Source organism: Schistocerca gregaria, chromosome 7 (assembly GCF_023897955.1).
Source record: "Schistocerca gregaria isolate iqSchGreg1 chromosome 7, iqSchGreg1.2, whole genome shotgun sequence".
NCBI classification, from domain to species: Eukaryota; Metazoa; Arthropoda; class Insecta; order Orthoptera; family Acrididae; genus Schistocerca; species Schistocerca gregaria.
This window is the reverse complement of record NC_064926.1, coordinates 124,888,372-124,905,673: the sequence shown is the minus strand read 5'-3', so window position 1 is coordinate 124,905,673 and position 17,302 is coordinate 124,888,372. Positions and strand designations below refer to the sequence as shown.

Genomic DNA, 17,302 nt, shown 5'->3' with positions numbered 1-17,302 from the left:
AGCTCGTAATTTTGGCGATCTAACGCGCCAAATGGACAGAATGTGTCACGATATTCCTCAGGAGGATATTCAACAACTCTATCAATCAATCAATGCATTGTAAAATAACTGTTCTATGACATAGGTTGACTAACGTGTTATTGATTTGCTCAGTTTGTAAAGCCCATTCTCTTGATTAAATCATCCAGTTTCTCTGAAATTGTAACCATTTGTCTGTCTGTATATGTAAGAGGGTCGTTCAGTGAGTAATACAGTACAACTTTTTCTCAAAGTACATTCATATTCAGAAAAAATAGAACACTTTGAAGGACTAGAGATAGGACGTTCATACTCACAGGACATGTCCATTAATACGTCCTGCAGAGAGAATTAGAATTTGAACCGTGTCCGTCTGCGGGTTCAAGGTGAAGATCGATATCACGGCGCAACACCACCTGCCGGTAAAACGTGCCTGCTGCTCTCGTTGTCGCTATAGACCGTAGGTAATGCACCGGTGTGTCTTGAGCATACGTGTAGGATGCCTCGCAGACGTACATGCGAAAACGTACCGTCAAATCAGTGAGTTTGAAAGATGGCCCATTATTCGCATGAGAGAATGTGATACAGCCATGCAGGAAATTTCTGCTCGTGTGGGAAGAAGAGTTTCGGCAGTGCAACGGGCGGTTCACGCAAGGCCGTAGCACACGACGAGATGGGACACTGGCGAAACAGTGGAACGGTGTAACACGTCGTACACTACCGGCGATGATAGTCCGTCACCGATTATTACGGCATGGGCTACATGCGATTCGACCACTTCGCCGTATACTTTTGACAAATGTGCAGAAATATGCTAGACTGCTATGGTGTATGGAAAGATGTCACTGGGGACACCAATGGCATCACACAGTGTGCCGGCCGCGGTGATCTCGCGGTTCTAGGCGCGCAGTCCTGAACCGTGCGATTGCTACGGTCGCAGGTTCGAATCCTGCCTCGGGCATGGATGTGTGTGATGTCCTTAGGTTAGTTAGGTTTAAGCAGTTCTAAGTTCTAGGGGACTGATGACCACAGCAGTTGAGTCCCATAGTGCTCAGAGCCATTTGAACCACACAGTGTTTTCGGAAAAATCCAGGTTCTGCTTGTTCGAAAAGTATGGCCGCATTTTAGTTCACTGCAAGTAGCGGGAGTGTCATCACAGTGACTTGACTCGCACTAGATATAGAGCGCACAACCCAAGGCCTCATGCTGTTGCCTGCTATTGGGCACAATCACAAACCACAGTTGGTGCCTGTCCTGGACACGGTGGCCAGTGTTACGTATGTGAATGACATCCTGCGACCCGTAGCCATACCCTTTCTACATAACACCCCAGACGCCAATTTTCAGAAAGACAACGGACGACCACATTTTGATACCAAAGGAATCCATTCGCGCCTTATATGCATCGATGCCGCTACGCAGGGAACACGTTAACAGGGCCGACGCCTACTAGGCTACAGTAGGCAGTGAACCGAGGTGACTGGAGTGTTAATCATTTCTGCAGTGTATACTAACGTATACGTCCTGTGAATTTGAAGGTCCTATCTCTAGCCCTTACAAAAAAAAAAAAATAACACTCTGTCTTCAGGGCACGAGTGGCCTACCGGGACCATGTGACCGCCGTCTCATCCTCAGTGGAGGATGCGGATAGGAGCGGCGTGGGGTCAACACACCGCTCTCCCGGTCGTTATGATGGTATTCTTGACCGAAGCCGCTACTATTCGGTCGAGTAGCGCCGCAATTGGCATCACGAGACTGAGTGCACCCCGAAAAATGGCAACAGCGCATGGCGGCCTGGATGGTCACCCATGCAGGTGCCGACCACGCCCGACAGCGCTTAACTTCCGTGATATCATGGGAACCGGTGTATCCAATGCGGCAAGGCCGTTGCCCTGGTCCTTCAAGGTGTTCTGTTTTTTCTGAACACGAGTATATGTTGATTTTATTCAGGAATCCAATATACCATATTATTTCCCACTCTTTTGGCCACAAAATGCGATGGCCTTACGCCAGCTTACAAGGAAGGTGTCTGTGCCCGCATGGTACTACTCTGCTGGTCGATGTCTTGCTGCATCAATAACCTCCGCATCATTCATGTACAGCTAACCGTACATTGTATCCTTGGAACAAACAGATGGAAGTCTGAAGGTGTGAGATCCGGGCTGTAGGGTGGTTGGAGAAGAAAACTCTAATGACGTTTTGTGAGCTGCACTCCATCGTGCGGACTTGTGTGAGGCCTTGGGTTGTCTCGGAGAAGCAGAAGTTCGTCTGTATTTTTGTGGCGTGGAACTCGCTGAAGCTGTTTCTTGAGTTTCCTGAGGGTAACACTATACACTTCAGAGTTGATCGTTGCACCATGAGGGAGGATGTATAATAGAATAACCTCTTCAGAGTCCCAGAATAATGTCGCCATGATTTTACCGACTTAGGTTGCTGCTTTGAACTTTTTCTTTGGAGGAGAGGTGGCGTGCCGCCGGTCCGCGGATTGCAGTTTTTTCCGGTTCGAAGTGATGAACCCATGTTTCATCACCTGTGACGACGTTCGACAAAGAAAAGTGTCACTACTAGCCTCGTAACACGCAACCAATTCCGCACACATGGTCCTTCGTTTGTCTTTATAGTCTTCTTTTACCCGGCAATGAACCCAGAGGCTACGCAGGTACCGCAAGAAGTGTCAGCACTGCCAACAGAGACGTCCAACTGAGCAGCGAACTTATTTGTGGACACTTCGAATGAGTTTCCGCAGGGACGGACATTGCAGGAGTCACAGGTGTCTGCGACCGGCTAGCATGCGGGATTTCGGACAGGTTTGCGCGAGCTTGTTGCGCCGATGGCAGACGCCTCGCAGAACTACTCAAAAGTTGCTGCCAGGTTTCCGTGGTCATTCTGCGTACGCCTATGAATATCTGCGATGCTCTCATTTCCCTCAAAGGAAACTCAATGATTGCTCTAAGCTTGGACGCACCTAAGTTACAGACGCCATTTTGAACGCTACGTATAGCGCCGTCGATAACCTCCTGGTCCCGGCGGAGGTTCGAGTCCTCCCTCGGGCATGTGTTTGGCCTTAGGATAATTTAGGTTAAGTAGTGTGTAAGCTTAGGGACTGATGACCTTAGCAGTTAAGTCCCACAAGATTTCACACATATAGCGCAGTCACCAACCGAAATCCATGAAACTATAAGGGCCGAAGCAGGAATATTAGACGATGTCTCCCAACATATTCTGCATTTTTCCAACCAAAATTAGCCCAGAAAAAACGTGTTGCAGTACTTGCTGAACGCCCATCGTACTTCATATCTACCGACTCCCATCCCTTACGGATAATACGCCGATGGTGCAACGTTATTATTGACTTAGTGTACATCGAAAATGCCACATTTTTAGTTTTTCGCAGACTATGCATACAGATTTATGAAGAGACGGTGACTCTCTTGTAGACAATTATTTTTCCAGTCTGGGGTTAAACAAAAGGTATTTACAGGGTGACAATTATTGAACTACATGAAATAACGAACGGTTAGCGTTAGGAAGTTCAAACTGTACGGTTGTCCGCATGATGGGAATTAGTATGTGAATATGGTTTTGTTTAGCGACGAAGCCCAATTTCATTTGGATGGGCTCGTCAATAAGCAAAATTGACGCATTCGGGAATCTAAGAATCCCCATTTCGCGATCGAGAAGTCTCTTCACCCTCAGTTAATGACTGTGTGGTGTGCAATGTTCGTTCAAGGAATATTCGGTTCGATATTCCTTAACGGCACGGTGACTACCGAACTGTTCGTGAAGGTTTTGGACGATGATTTAATTCCCATTATCCAAAGTGACTCTAATTTCGACATGATGTGGTTCATGCAAGACGGAGCTCGACCCCATCGAAGCAGGAGAGTGACTGATGTCCTGAAGGAGCACTTTGGTGACCGCATTCTGGCTCTACGGTACTCAGAGACCATTGTCATAGACGTCGACTGGCTGTCATATTCTCCGGATGTGAACACGTGCGACGCCTTTTTGTGTGGCTATGTTAAATACAAGGCGTACAGCAATAACCCATAACTATTGCTAAGCTGAAAACAGTCATTTATCGCGTCATGCAGAATTTTTCGCTATTCTTTTATGCCACATCACCAATGATGGCAGGCATATCTAACATGTCATAATCTAAACCCCATTATCTGTAGTGACGTTTACATGTTGAATAATGTGTGTGCAGTAGTTTGTAACTAATTTACTTTTTTCATATAGTTGAATAATTGTTAACCTGTGTGAGGTGTCGTCCAAACGAAGTTGGTACCTCACGTGGAACCACAAGCAAGCATAGTCACTGCCAGAGAGGGCGACAAATGAGAGAGGTACGCAGCCGCTGCTGAAGACTGACTTTACGTCAGAGCGTAGTGCTGCTCCATCTGCACCATCACCGAAGACGACAGCACTGTCTCACTACAGAGCCGGCAGCGTGCGAGTTATATCGGTCACAACTATGTAGCAAAGTTTGCAGACAACTGTACAATGAGAGAAGAAACTATAACTCAGTACTGCATTAAGTTAGTGTTCAGCGAAAGTAAGAAATATACATCACAGTCCAGTGAACATAGATTTTTTCAAAAGCATTGCTCCTTTTTCATGTTACAATAAAAGACATAATATTATGTGTATATGGTAGTATCCACTCATCTTCCTCCAGAAATAAATCTAAGACACCATCAGAGTAACAACGAGTGCTTTTTGAGGAACAACAGTTTACAACCGGTTTCTACTTCTTAAAAAGTAACCATTAGACGATGTTAATACGACACGTACTAGTAATACCCATGCACACAGCATCGCGTTCAACGTGCAGAAGACGTGCACAGCTAGCGACGTATCTTTACGTAACGTCTTCGAATAACCTTTTAATGACTCTCTAAGAAGTTAAGGGCTGGAGAAAAAAAATGAATTTTATCTGCATTTTAACAATAAATTCTACTTCCTTGGGCAATAAGCCATGCAAAAGAAGGACAGTACTTCAATTAATTGTTGCAAGAGTGTCTTGATAATGAACAACTACAGTTACAATACCTCATTCCTTGTTAAGACGTTTACCATTAAGGTTCAAGGGTCATTAGGTAGGACAACTGCAATGGCATCCGAGTCTAGTATGGCTAGTAAGTCGGCTCATCTTGCAAACTTGTCTGCGTTGACTCACCTGCAAAGAAAAAGAAGGTTATATTCAATGTATCTATGGCTACTTTTCATATTAATTGCTATCTCAGATACGTTTTTATAAATATGGCACACTGGCTACAATAAGTTTGAAAATTAACCGTATCTGTGGTCACCCTCCATTTCATTCAGCTACAAACAATTAAACGTTGTACACGTAACTTAAGAGATAAAGTAACACTGAACTCAAAACCCAGGACACGTAGCAGTCTGATTAGAAGAAAGAACCAAATAGAAAAGGAAATTATTAAAAGAGTATTCCGTTCATCGTTAATTAATGTGAAACATATCTTTTAATACGTGGAAATTACCACAAAGAATGTAGCGATGTTACTCCATGGCGTCAGGCGAGTAGATACAGGGTTGTTTCAAAAATGACCGGTATATTTGAAACGGCAATACAAACTAAACGAGCAGCGATAGAAATACACCGTTTGTTGCAATATGTTTGGGACAACAGTACATTTTCAGGCGGACAAACTTTCGAAATTACAGTAGTTACAATTTTCAACAACAGATGGCGCTGCAAGTGATGTGAAAGATATAGAAGACAACGCAGTCTGTGGGTGCGCCATTCTGTACGTCGTCTTTCTGCTGTAAGCGTGTGCTGTTCACAACGTGCAAGTGTGCTGTGGACAACATGGTTTATTCCTTAGAACAGAGGATTTTTCTGGTGTTGGAATTCCACCGCCTAGAACACAGCGTTATTGCAACAAGACGCAGTTTTCAACAGAGGTTTAATGTAACCAAAGGACCGAAAAGCGATACAATAAAGGATCTGTTTGAAAAATTTCAACGGACTGGGAACGTGACGGATGAACGTGCTGGAAAGGTAGGGCGACTGCGTACGGCAACCACAGAGGGCAACGCGCAGCTAGTGCAGCAGGTGATCCAACAGCGGCCTCGGGTTTCCGTTCGCCGTGTTGCAGCTGCGGTCCAAATGACGCCAACGTCCACGTATCGTCTCATGCGCCAGAGTTTACAACTCTATCCATACAAAATTCAAACGCGGCAACCCCTCAGCGCCACTACCATTGCTGCATGAGAGACATTTGCTAACGATATAATGCACAGGATTGATGACGGCGATATGCATGTGGGCAGCATTTGGTTTACTGACGAAGCTTATTACCTGGATGGCTTCGTCAATAAACAAAACTGGCGCATATGGGGAACCGAAAAGCCTCATGTTGCAGTCCCATCGTCCCTGCATCCTCAAAAAGTACTGGTCTGGGCCGCCATTTCTTCCAAAGGAATCATTGGCCCATTTTTCAGATCCGAAACGATTACTGCATCACGCTATTTGGACATTCTTCGTGAATTTGTGGCGGTACAAACTGCCTTAGACGACACTGCGAACGCCTCGTGGTTTATGCAAGATGGTGCCTGGCCACATCGCACGGCCGACGTCTTTAATTTCCTGAATGAATATTTCGATGATCGTGTGATTGCTTTGGGCTATCCGAAACATACAGGAGGCGGCGTGGATTGGCCTTCCTATTCGCCAGACATGAACCCCTTTGACTTCTTTCTGTGGGGACACTTGAAAGACCAGGTGTACCGCCAGAATCCAGAAACAATTGAACAGCTGAAGCAGTACATCTCATCTGCATGTGAAGCCATTCCGCCAGACACGTTGTCAAAAGTTTCAGGTAATTTCATTCAGAGACTACGCCATATTATTGCTACGCATGGTGGATATGTGGAAAATATCGTACTATAGTGTTTCCCCGACCGCAGCGCCATCTGTTGTTGACAATTGTAACTACTGTAATTTCGAAAGTTTGTCTGCCTGAAAATGTACTGTTGTGGGTTGTCCCAAGCATATTGCAACAAACGGTGTATTTCTATCGCTGCTCGTTCAGATTGTATTGCCGTTTCAAATATACCGGTCATTTTTGAAACACCCTGTATATCCCCACAGTGACGCCGATCATGGCAGTCGCAGGCAATGGTCGACGTCAACGAGAATTGGGGACGAGAGGAAGTTGGGTCTGGGCGTCGCGAGTGAAAAGCAACGAGTACCATCGAATTATGTGAAAAAATAGTGACATAATTAGCTGTTGTGAGAGGAAATAATGAAGGCGGAAGATAGTGTTGAATACTGAATACATAAGTACACATAGTACACATACACGTTTCTTTTTGATGAATTGTAACAGAATGAAACTTGTGGTGCAGAGTATATAAATAAAATCATTTGCCGCATTTATGAAAGACCATCACCTAAAAACGGTATGAAGGATTTTTTGATTTTTTGTTATTGTGTACGATACTGTCAGAACAAAGTTCGTAAGAAAGAAAATTTTTGTAGAATCCAACAAAAAGTCGAAAATTAAAATCAGTTGCTGCAGGCATGAAATATTGCCAATTAAGAACGGTTCGACAGATTTGGTTCGTTTTTGTCTTTTTAATTTTCGTTATCGTCAGTGAAAGGCTTGTATGAAGGAATGTTTCTGAAAAATCAAATTAAAATCAGTTGTGAAAAATCATCACTTGAGAACGACAAGACCGGTGTAATTGATTTTTTTTTTCTGTTTGTTCGTAATTGTACATGGTAGTGGTATCTCTGTTATGAAACAGAAAGTAAATAAAAACTTTCTTTCAGGTTGACAGTTCCAGTGTCACAAAAAAAATAAGTTTCAAATATACATATCATGTATCAACACATACGTTATATACGAAGGGGAAATTTTGTTACCGACAATCTCCAAAAGTTCTTAACGGATTTGCTAAAAAATTTTCACGACACTCTAATGAATGTTCTGAGGTACCAATATATTTTTGTAACATATAAATATATGCATACACACACACACACACACATATATATATATATATATATATATATATATATATATATATATATATATATATATATATATATATATATATATATAATATATAAAAGGGAAGTGTAGTTACCACACATCTCTAAGAGCTCTAGACCGATATGCTTCAGATTTTTGCACAATACCCTAACAGTCGGATGTACATAGGCAGACAGGCTATAAATTATTGTAATGTATGTATATATACACATATAGGTAATATGTGTTACATCCCACTCTAATGAACATTCGGACGAATGCAGACTATATATTTTTGCAATATATTATAAATATACACCCATCAACAAAAGGTTTAGCATCACCTCACTTCCTAGAGTTCGGGAACCTGTACAGAAAATTGGAATAGAGATCAACATAAACATCATTTCCCCCTATTTTATTGCTCATGAAAACCCACATTGCATGTTGTACCACCATACAGCGAAACCTTCAGAGGTGGTGGTCCAGATTGCTGTACACATAGGTATCTCTAACACCCAATAGCACGTCTTCTTGTATTTATGCATGCCTGTATTTGTCGTGTCATACGATCCACAAAATCATTAAGGCACTGTTTGTCCAGTTTGTCCCACTCCTCAACAGCGATTCGGCGTAGATCTCTCAGAGTGGGTGGTGGGTCACGTCGTCCCTAAATAGTCTTATCAATTTATCCCAGGCATGTGCGATAGGGTTCATGTCTGGAGAACATGCTGGCCACTCTAGTCGAGAGATGTCGTTATCCTGCAGGAAGTCATTCACAAGATGTGCACGATGGGAGCCCGTATTGTCGTCCATGAAGACGAGTGCCTCGCCAAAATGGTGCCGATATGGTTGCACTATCAGTCGGAGGACGGCATTCTCGTATCGTACAGTTGTTACGGCGCCTCCCATGACCACCAGCGGCGTACGTCGGCCCCAAATGATGCCACCCAAAAACATCAGGAAAGCCCCACCTTGCTGCTCTCGCTGGACAGTGTGTCTAAGGTGTTCAGCCTGACCGGGTTGCCTCCAAACACGTCTCCGACGATTGTCTGGTCGATTGTATATGCGACACCCATCGGTGAAGAGAACGTGATGCCAATCCTGATCGGTCCATTCGGCATGATGTTGGACCCATCTGTATCGCGCTGCATGGTGTCGTGGTTGCTAAGATGGACCTTGCAATGGACGTCGGGAGTGAAGCTGCGCATCAAGCAGCCTATTTTGCACAGTTTGAGTCGTAACAGGACGTCCTATGGCTGCACAAAAAGCATTATTCAACATGATGACGTTGCTGTCAGAGTTCCTCCGAGCCATAGGTAGCGGTATCCACTAAAGTAGTAGTCCTTGGGCGGCCTGAGCGAGGCATGTCATCGACCAGTTCCTGTCTCTCTTTATCTCCTCCATGTCCAAAAATTGCTTTGGTGTACTCCAAGACGCCTGCACACTTCCCTTGTTGAGAGCTCTTGCTGGCACAAAGTAACAGTGCGGACGCGATCGAACCGCGGTATTGACCGTCTAGACATGGTTGAATTACAGACAACACGAACCGTGTACCTCCTTCCTTGTGGAATGCCTGGAAATGATCGGCTGTCGGACCCCCTCCGTCTAATACACGCTGCTCATGCATGGTTGCGTACACGTTTGGGCGGATTTAGTGACATCTCTGAACAGTGATAGGGACTGTGTCTGTGATACAATAACCACAGTCAACGTCTATCTTCAGGAATTCTGGGAACCCGGGTGATGAAAACTTTTTGAGTGTGTGTGTGTGTGTGTGTGTAATATATAAAAGGGAAACTTTGTTACGCAAAATCTCGAAAAGAACTTGATGGATTTACTTCAAACTTTCACATGATGCTCTAATGAGCAATGAATGGCTTTTATATGTACTACAAATAAGCCTTCGTAAAGATGAAATTTTAGCCAACATAACCCATTGGTATGATAATAGTTGAGTTAACGATATTCATGATGGAAACCTATAAATTTCCGTCAATGTATACGCCAACAACCCATCTCTACAAAAAATATGAGAACATGTTCGTAGTATAACGGCGACATTACTTGTACGACAACCAGAGTGCTCTTTTAAGGGAGTGGCTGAAATTTTGTCCAGTGGACTTACCTGTACTGCATGCAGTAATGCCTCTGGCAGCCGCGCTTCCAGTGCTGTGCAAAATGAAATTGCCATGGAAAATATTTATACGACTGCGTGGAACTGACCCTTTTTAATGAACAGGGTAACTGGTCATCACGGAAAATGCCGGAAACCGTGATTACGATGCACTAATCATTTTGTTTCACATGTTTGCACATTCGCATTTTCCGGATGCTTTGACGCGATTAATTGGCTGCATTGCATTCAAGTGAGAGGAGCAAACGTAGTTATAGACCAGTTGATCGCAGCAAAAAATGCTAATCACGGTACAGCAGGGCGTGTTCATTGCATAGTGTTATTATTATGCGACGCTAATTCGTAGAAAACATGAGCAGGACATTTTGTGTAAGAATTTATGATCGGAAATATTTTCGCAAAACTTACAGAGAAATCTGCGATGCAGAACTTCGTGGCAAATCGGCGCGTAACGGCCTCTGCAGCGAATAGAAACCGTAAGTATCCAACAAGATTTCGAGCAACAGAAAACATTACTCGAGGGGAGCAAAGCCTGGAAGGAAGTCTGACGAAATCTCAACGCCGTTTATGTGTGCAGGAGGAAATACAGAGGTCGTCAAGTCGAAGCATTATCAGACAAAGCTTGCATCTGTATCTTTACAAATTTACGGATGTGCATGAGTTGAAGCACCTAGACAATGTTTCAACAGTCCATTCTACCGGTAGTTTCTCAGTGAACTGTAGAAAGTACTTTTGGATATTCGGTGTTTTTTTATTTTCTTAGATGAGGCCTGGTTCAATCTGTCATGATATGCAAACCCCAAGAACGCGTGCCGTTACCAAAAATGTCAATTTTCGATTTATTTTTTATTTGTCAGTATAACTCACGGCCAATAAGTTCCCGAAGTTTCAATGTTGAAATCGCATCCGAGGTGCCTGAAAATAAATTAAAAGTGTGACCTGACCTCGCTGCCACGCCAAGCTCAGAGGGCTAACAACCCCTCATTCACACGGAGAGGCTTCCGAATTGTATCCTGGATCTTGTCAAGCCCACTTACAGGTTTCTGGCTGATCGTGCACTTCTCAAAAAGTGTGTTCATGGCAAAACTCAAAATCCAAATGAGTCTCTGAATTCACTTGAAATGATGCCCTAAACACACATCTGCATCTGCTACAGTTGTCAGAATTGCAACTTATGATGCAGTTAGTGTATTTAATGATGGAACGTCGGGAGGATGAAGGCATTAGAAAGAATGGGCTTCAAAATAGCAAATTTTACTCAAGACATCCTCAGAAAAATAGATTTACTGCGCGTCTCTGCAGCTGAAAAGTCAGTGGAAGATCTGGTAAAGGAAATAAGACAGGCAACAAGAAACCATAAGAGAAGCCTTGAAGTTAAAGACGACCCAGAGTACAAATGTGGTGCCTTCTGAAGAAGAGACATAAGGAAAAAAGTTAGGTTGAACTTTGTATTGCGTTTCCAGAAAAGTTACTTTTTTAAAGTTTATTCTATGAAAACTAGAATTATGAAATTTTGTGCACATATTTCTGTAAACTTAATAAACATTGTGTCAAGAGCAAATTTTGAAATACTGATTGCAAGCTGAGGTATGGGGCAAAGTGCTTGGAATTTTGCATGAATTTAAAATTGTACTTGTGGAATTATAATTAAAAATTATGAAAATTCTCCTATTTAACCTATTCCAATAACCTCAGTGGCGAAGCTTTCAACACATAAAGAGATGAAACAGAGAAATTTTTGTAGAAATCTCATGAATACTTTCTGAGAAAAAGGAACATACATTATTTCTTGACAATAAAACTTCAAATTTCATTCAAAAAATGTTGAATATAAGAAATCAGAGGATTTTATATGTAAATGTGTTACTTTCATGTAAAGCGTGGAACAAAATTTCTTTGCCATATCTCCAAAACTGTGGATTTGGTGCATTTTTGGAATAGTGTGTGTTTTTCATCAACGTCCCCCCTTAAGAAAATCCCCATCATTACTTTCAAGAGCCGTAGCATATTTCTCATGATTTACTTTTGGTGTGCGATGATTGGTGTCCACATCGTAAATTGATTCATTCACAAAACTGCTAATGGTAATAGATAAGTCCAGAAGCCATTTAATCTATATGTGGATCAACTCACAAAAAATCAACGACTGGATAGATATTTTCAGCAAGATGGAGTTAGATTTCACACCGCCAAGATAACCATGAGTTAGAGACAGTTCAGTCTCCTGGCCACTCTAATAGTCTCATCTCTCTTCCTGTGATTTTTAACAATGGGCAAATTGAAGAGTCTGATTTATTCAAGTAATGGTTGGAAACTGGAAGAGTCGCAATAGGGCGATGAAAACGCTATTGACGCCACCTCTCAGACACAGTTGTTACGTGTGTCTCACAACTTCATAAATCGAACATAGCGCTGCATCTATGTCAATGGAGTCGATTTCCAGCAGCTTAAATGATTTTCAGTAACTAGGGTCTATCCCTTATCAGTCTTCTTCTAAATATCTTCCAGCCAGTTTGATTTTGCCCTTCCATTAGATCTCACATGGCTATTATAAATCTGCTGTCACTACGAAGCGTGGCTGAGGAAGGAAAAAAGAATTAAGATTAGGGTTTAACGTGCAGTTGAGAGGTTCCCTGCCCTCTTTTGCATGTCTCCTCTCATTTTCATCAATTTTATTAATGTTCTGTGTCACTGCATGGTAGTAACAGACCGAATAAGGTTATTGTATGAGAGTATTACTACTGAGAGCTCAAAAAATACTTTTCACTTGATTCCTCAACATGTTGTTTTACTTCCTCGGGTGGCCTGTGCGAGGCGAGCATCGGAAGACGCGGCACACAACGTTTCCGGTTGGAGGCTGCACTTCCCTGAATTCTATGGGGTTCGTACAATAGGCTTAAGCGCCTGGCGGAATGACTGGCGTCGGTCGAGTTTCGCTTATTGTATGCAGAGCGAAACGACCTGCAAGACGTCTGAGTGTCGCCGCAGAGTGTGTGTTTACCGTTCCGGCGCGTCCGGAACGAAGATTCCTGGCACCTACTGACTGCAGTGTCCACTTAATTCTGAGAATACTTGTGGACAGCGCCCTGCAGGGGGCGACTGTCTGGGACCGGATGGCCGGTGGTCTAGGCAGGTTGTTTTCGTAGCCGGTCAAACAGCAAGTTCAGAATCCCTCAGCTGAATAGCAGAGGCATGATTGGTCAACTTAAACTTAGGCCAGTTGACGTCATAAAGCCCTGCTCGAAATTGGAGGGAACGGTCACCATTGGCGCGAATGATGTTCTGAGACAGTATGGGTGAATTTAGGAATGCACTGACTGCTGATTCGCAGTTGTCTAGGAGAGTAGGGAGTAGAGAAATGGCTTCGATCTTGTGCTGCGCGGGCAGTGGGATTCAGGATCTGATCTTCGTCGCACTCTGACGGTCTTGCGACTTGGTCGCTCGTTTTCGGAAGAGCTTCGAATTCTCGGACAGCCTTCGCGGCCAGGGGTTGACACAGAGTTGCTGCACTACAGAAGTCGGCGCCTACATCATCAGGGCGCTGCCTACCGACGACGTGCTGCAGATTTCAGTACTGGTACAGTATTTTGCGGCTTCGGCATTGCAGGACCTTATCAGTTTTATACTGGATCCCTGAGCAGCACGCGCACTCTCTTTGCTGCAAGTCCACCCTGCTTGTTTCTCCATGTGATCCCATTTGAGCTCTCACTACTAATTTCTGTACCGCTTTATAGTTGGGAGATTAATATTTGATTCGTTAGGACCTCCAGTCATTATCGTCAATCTATTGCATCACAGAGAGTAGGAGCCCCTTGTTCTCGAGCCAACTCTTATTCTCATAATATTTCAGTATACCCTGCCCTTTAACGTAGTGTTTGTATCGATAATCATGTACATCTATGTTGTGATGTATAATAAATCTCATTGTAATATTTAATCCGCGTATCATTTAGTCGATCTAGGCATAATCCCATTTCCTGTTGTTTATTATAATAAAGTTCTCTTTTAGAATGAAATTTTCACTCTACAGCGGAGTGTGCGCTGATGTGAAACTTCCTGGCGGATTAAAACTGTGTGCCGGACCCAGACTCGAACTCGGGACCTTTGCCTTTCGCGGGCAAGAGCACTTTCCCGCGAAAGGCAAGGGTTCCGAGTTTAAGTCTTCCAGGAAGTTTCACGAAGTTCTCTTTTCTTTGAGTAGATTACGATTTTATTTAAATTATTGTGAGTGTGCACTCCTTATTTTACCAACTAGCAGCGGCCACCAGCATTCTCTTCGGTTACCGTTGCTCGCATAATTAATTAGCCGGTAGATAAGGAGGGGGCGAGTGCATGTCTCGTTCTCATGCAAAATTCGTCTGAATTAAAGAGGTAGAAACTCTTCTCCACCCCGGCACTTCGCAGAGTATCTGTGCAGAGGCGGAGCACAAGCTCAGAATGTTGCCAACGACGGCGAAGGAAATCAGCGGAGTGATTTCTACGGAACCAACGTGACATTTGCCCTGAGTGTTTACGGAAATCTGGATTCGAACCTTCGACCGTGAGTCCAGATCGCTAACCACGCCGCTCTGTCTGCCTGAGTAAGAAGAGGCAGTGACAATGCCCGTCCAGTAACGGCGTGCACAGTGGCAGAGTAGAGTCGCGGTGGCAGCGGCGGCGGCGGCTCCGCAATCGATTACTGCGGCAGCGTGCGAGGGTGCGTGCCGCTGCTGCCTGCGGCTGCGGCTGCCGCTGCCTGGCTGGGCCGGGCTCGCCGCTCGCTGGCGCTGCCGCAGCGCACGCACGGACACGCGCCGCGCCGCGCCGGAGGCGGAGGCGGCGAAGGCGCTGCCGGCTGCGGGGGCCGCGTGCCGGCCACGTGGAGCCCGGGCCGCGTCTGCACTGCGGCGCCGCCGCCACCTCCCACACCCACCACCGCATCAGGTAAAGGCGACGCCGGCACCACGTCAGGCACATTGTTCCAGTTCGTATGTCAACAGAAGAGCCGCGTGACATATCTGGGAGCACCCCTTTAGTGCTTTTGGAGGATCCTCAAGAAGATGTTCTGCATATACATACACTATCCGATGGAAAGGATCTACTGACCATTAAAATTTTTACACCAAGAAGAAATACAGATGATAAACGGGTATTCATTGGACACATATATTATACTAGAAATGACATGTGATTACATTTTCGTGCAATTTGGGTTCATAGAACCTGAGAAATCACTACCCAAAACAACCACTTCTGGCCATAATAACGGCCTTCATACGTCTGAGCATACGTGCGGGAGAATGGTGTTCCTCAGGGAAGCGTTTTAAGTGTCACCCTCTTTGCCGTCGTCATTAACAGTAACATGTCTACTATCCGAAGTCCTGCCCAGTGCTCCTTGTTTGTCGACGATTTTGCTGTTTTCTGTTCTTTCTCCTGTCTGGTCCCTGCTAGTCGGCAGATGCAGCTTACAATAAAGCGATTAGAGGCATGGACTGCGAAGACGGGTTTTACCATATCTGCAGACAAATGTGCGTGTGTTCATTTTAATCGTTCTCGACGTCTTTTTACCTCCCCTGAATTGCGTAATGGACACCATTCTACCTTTTAGCGACACTGTGAGGTTCCTGGGCCTCACTTTTGATTCCAAGGTGTCGTCGTTGCCGCACCTGAAAGACATCAAGGCATGGGCCCTGAAGGCACTGAATATTTGGAAGTGTCTGAGCCATCGGTCCTGGAGAGCAGATCGGGCGCGTCTGCTGCAGTTTTATAGGCCTCTCATCCTGTCGCGTCTTGACTATGGATGCACCGTGTACGGCTCAGTGAGGCCTTTGTATCTGAAGATTCTTGACGCAGTACACTATGGGGGTATCAGGCTTTCCACTGGTGCCTTCGGTACCAGTCCCATCCCCAGCCTGTGTGCTGAGGCACGGGAACCAAAGCTCGCCATCCGGCAGAAACTCCTCATGGTGCGACGGGTGTGCCAATTCCTTGCCTGTCCTACCTCCCTTGCGTACCCTACCGTTGCCCGACCGCCTATGGAACGTCTCTTTTCCAGTCGTCCCAGGGCAACGAGACCATTTGGGATTCCTGCCAAGCATTTGCTTGAGTCCCTTGGTGTGAAGTGTGTGGCACCCCAACTCCAGGGTTTTACTCGCCTGCCTTCCTGGTTGATCCAGAGGCCCAGCGTCCTTTTAGACTTGTCAGAGTACCGGAGGAGCTGCACTCCTGCGTTTGTTTTTACCTCCTTATATTACGATATTTTAAACCAGCATCACCCATGTACCAGTATTTACAGATGGCTCTAAACAGGGGGACTCTGTTGGTTGTGCTGTTGTTTTCCCTGATCGAGTCGTCAAGTTATGGCTTCCTGTGGCGTTTACCATCTTTGACGCCGAATTGTTTGCGATCTTGCGGGCATTGGAGCAGATGAGATGTGTTCCCTCTCTTACGTTTCTCATCTGTTCTGACTCCTTGAGTGCCGTTCAGACCATGCAATACTTGTACCCAGCAAATACGGTCGCACAGAACATCCATGATGCCCTACACCACCTGCAACAGCAGGGGAAGGAGGTTTCTTTCTGCTGGGTGCTGGGGCACGTGGGTATTAGGGGAAACTAACTGGCGGACGTGGCTGCCAAAGATGCATGTTCCCTCCCTCACGTTGTCGAATGTGCCGTCCCCCTCCATGCTGTTACCTCCCTATTGCGTTTTCGTGTTATGCGTCAATGGGAAGAGGAGTGGCTGGCAGTCGTTGAAAATAAGGTGTGTCTGGTCAAGGCCACCACGCAGCCATGGCGTACGTCCTACCAGTCATGCAGGTGGGATGAGGTTCTCCTCACTCGCCTCCTCATCGGGCACAGTCCCTTAACGCATGGTTTTTTACTCCGGTGGGAGAACCCCCAATATGCAGTGCCTGTGGCGTCCAGATTACTGTACGCCACATTTTACTTGACTGTCCTTCATTCTCTGACCAGAGAGCGGTGGTTTCCTTGCCACAGGATTTACTCTCTATTTTGCAAGACGACAACGAATGTGGTTAAGGTAGTATGGTTTTGTGTCCTGCCCAATCTGTTGCCTCGGATTTTAGGGAGAGGATATTAGTATGCCGCTGGGTTACTGGCTCACCCAGGTTTTAGGTAAGAGGTCTGTCAGTCACGAT

At 45.0% G+C, this 17,302-nt stretch overlaps 2 protein-coding genes across 2 annotated transcripts in view; one reads left to right on the top strand and one right to left on the bottom strand.

The window, feature by feature from the left end:
* LOC126281361 (semaphorin-2A-like) overlaps positions 1 to 17,302 on the bottom strand; it is a 2,101,799-nt gene that overhangs the window by 1,754,298 nt on the left and 330,199 nt on the right. The window lies entirely within an intron of this gene.
* Positions 14,764 to 17,302, top strand: part of LOC126282320 (uncharacterized) — a 148,073-nt gene continuing 145,534 nt past the window's right edge. The window contains exons 1-2 of the mRNA XM_049981976.1: positions 14,764 to 14,774; positions 14,816 to 15,131. Coding sequence (XP_049837933.1) covers positions 14,764 to 14,774; positions 14,816 to 15,131 — 327 coding nt within the window. The remainder of the gene's footprint in view (positions 14,775 to 14,815; positions 15,132 to 17,302) is intronic.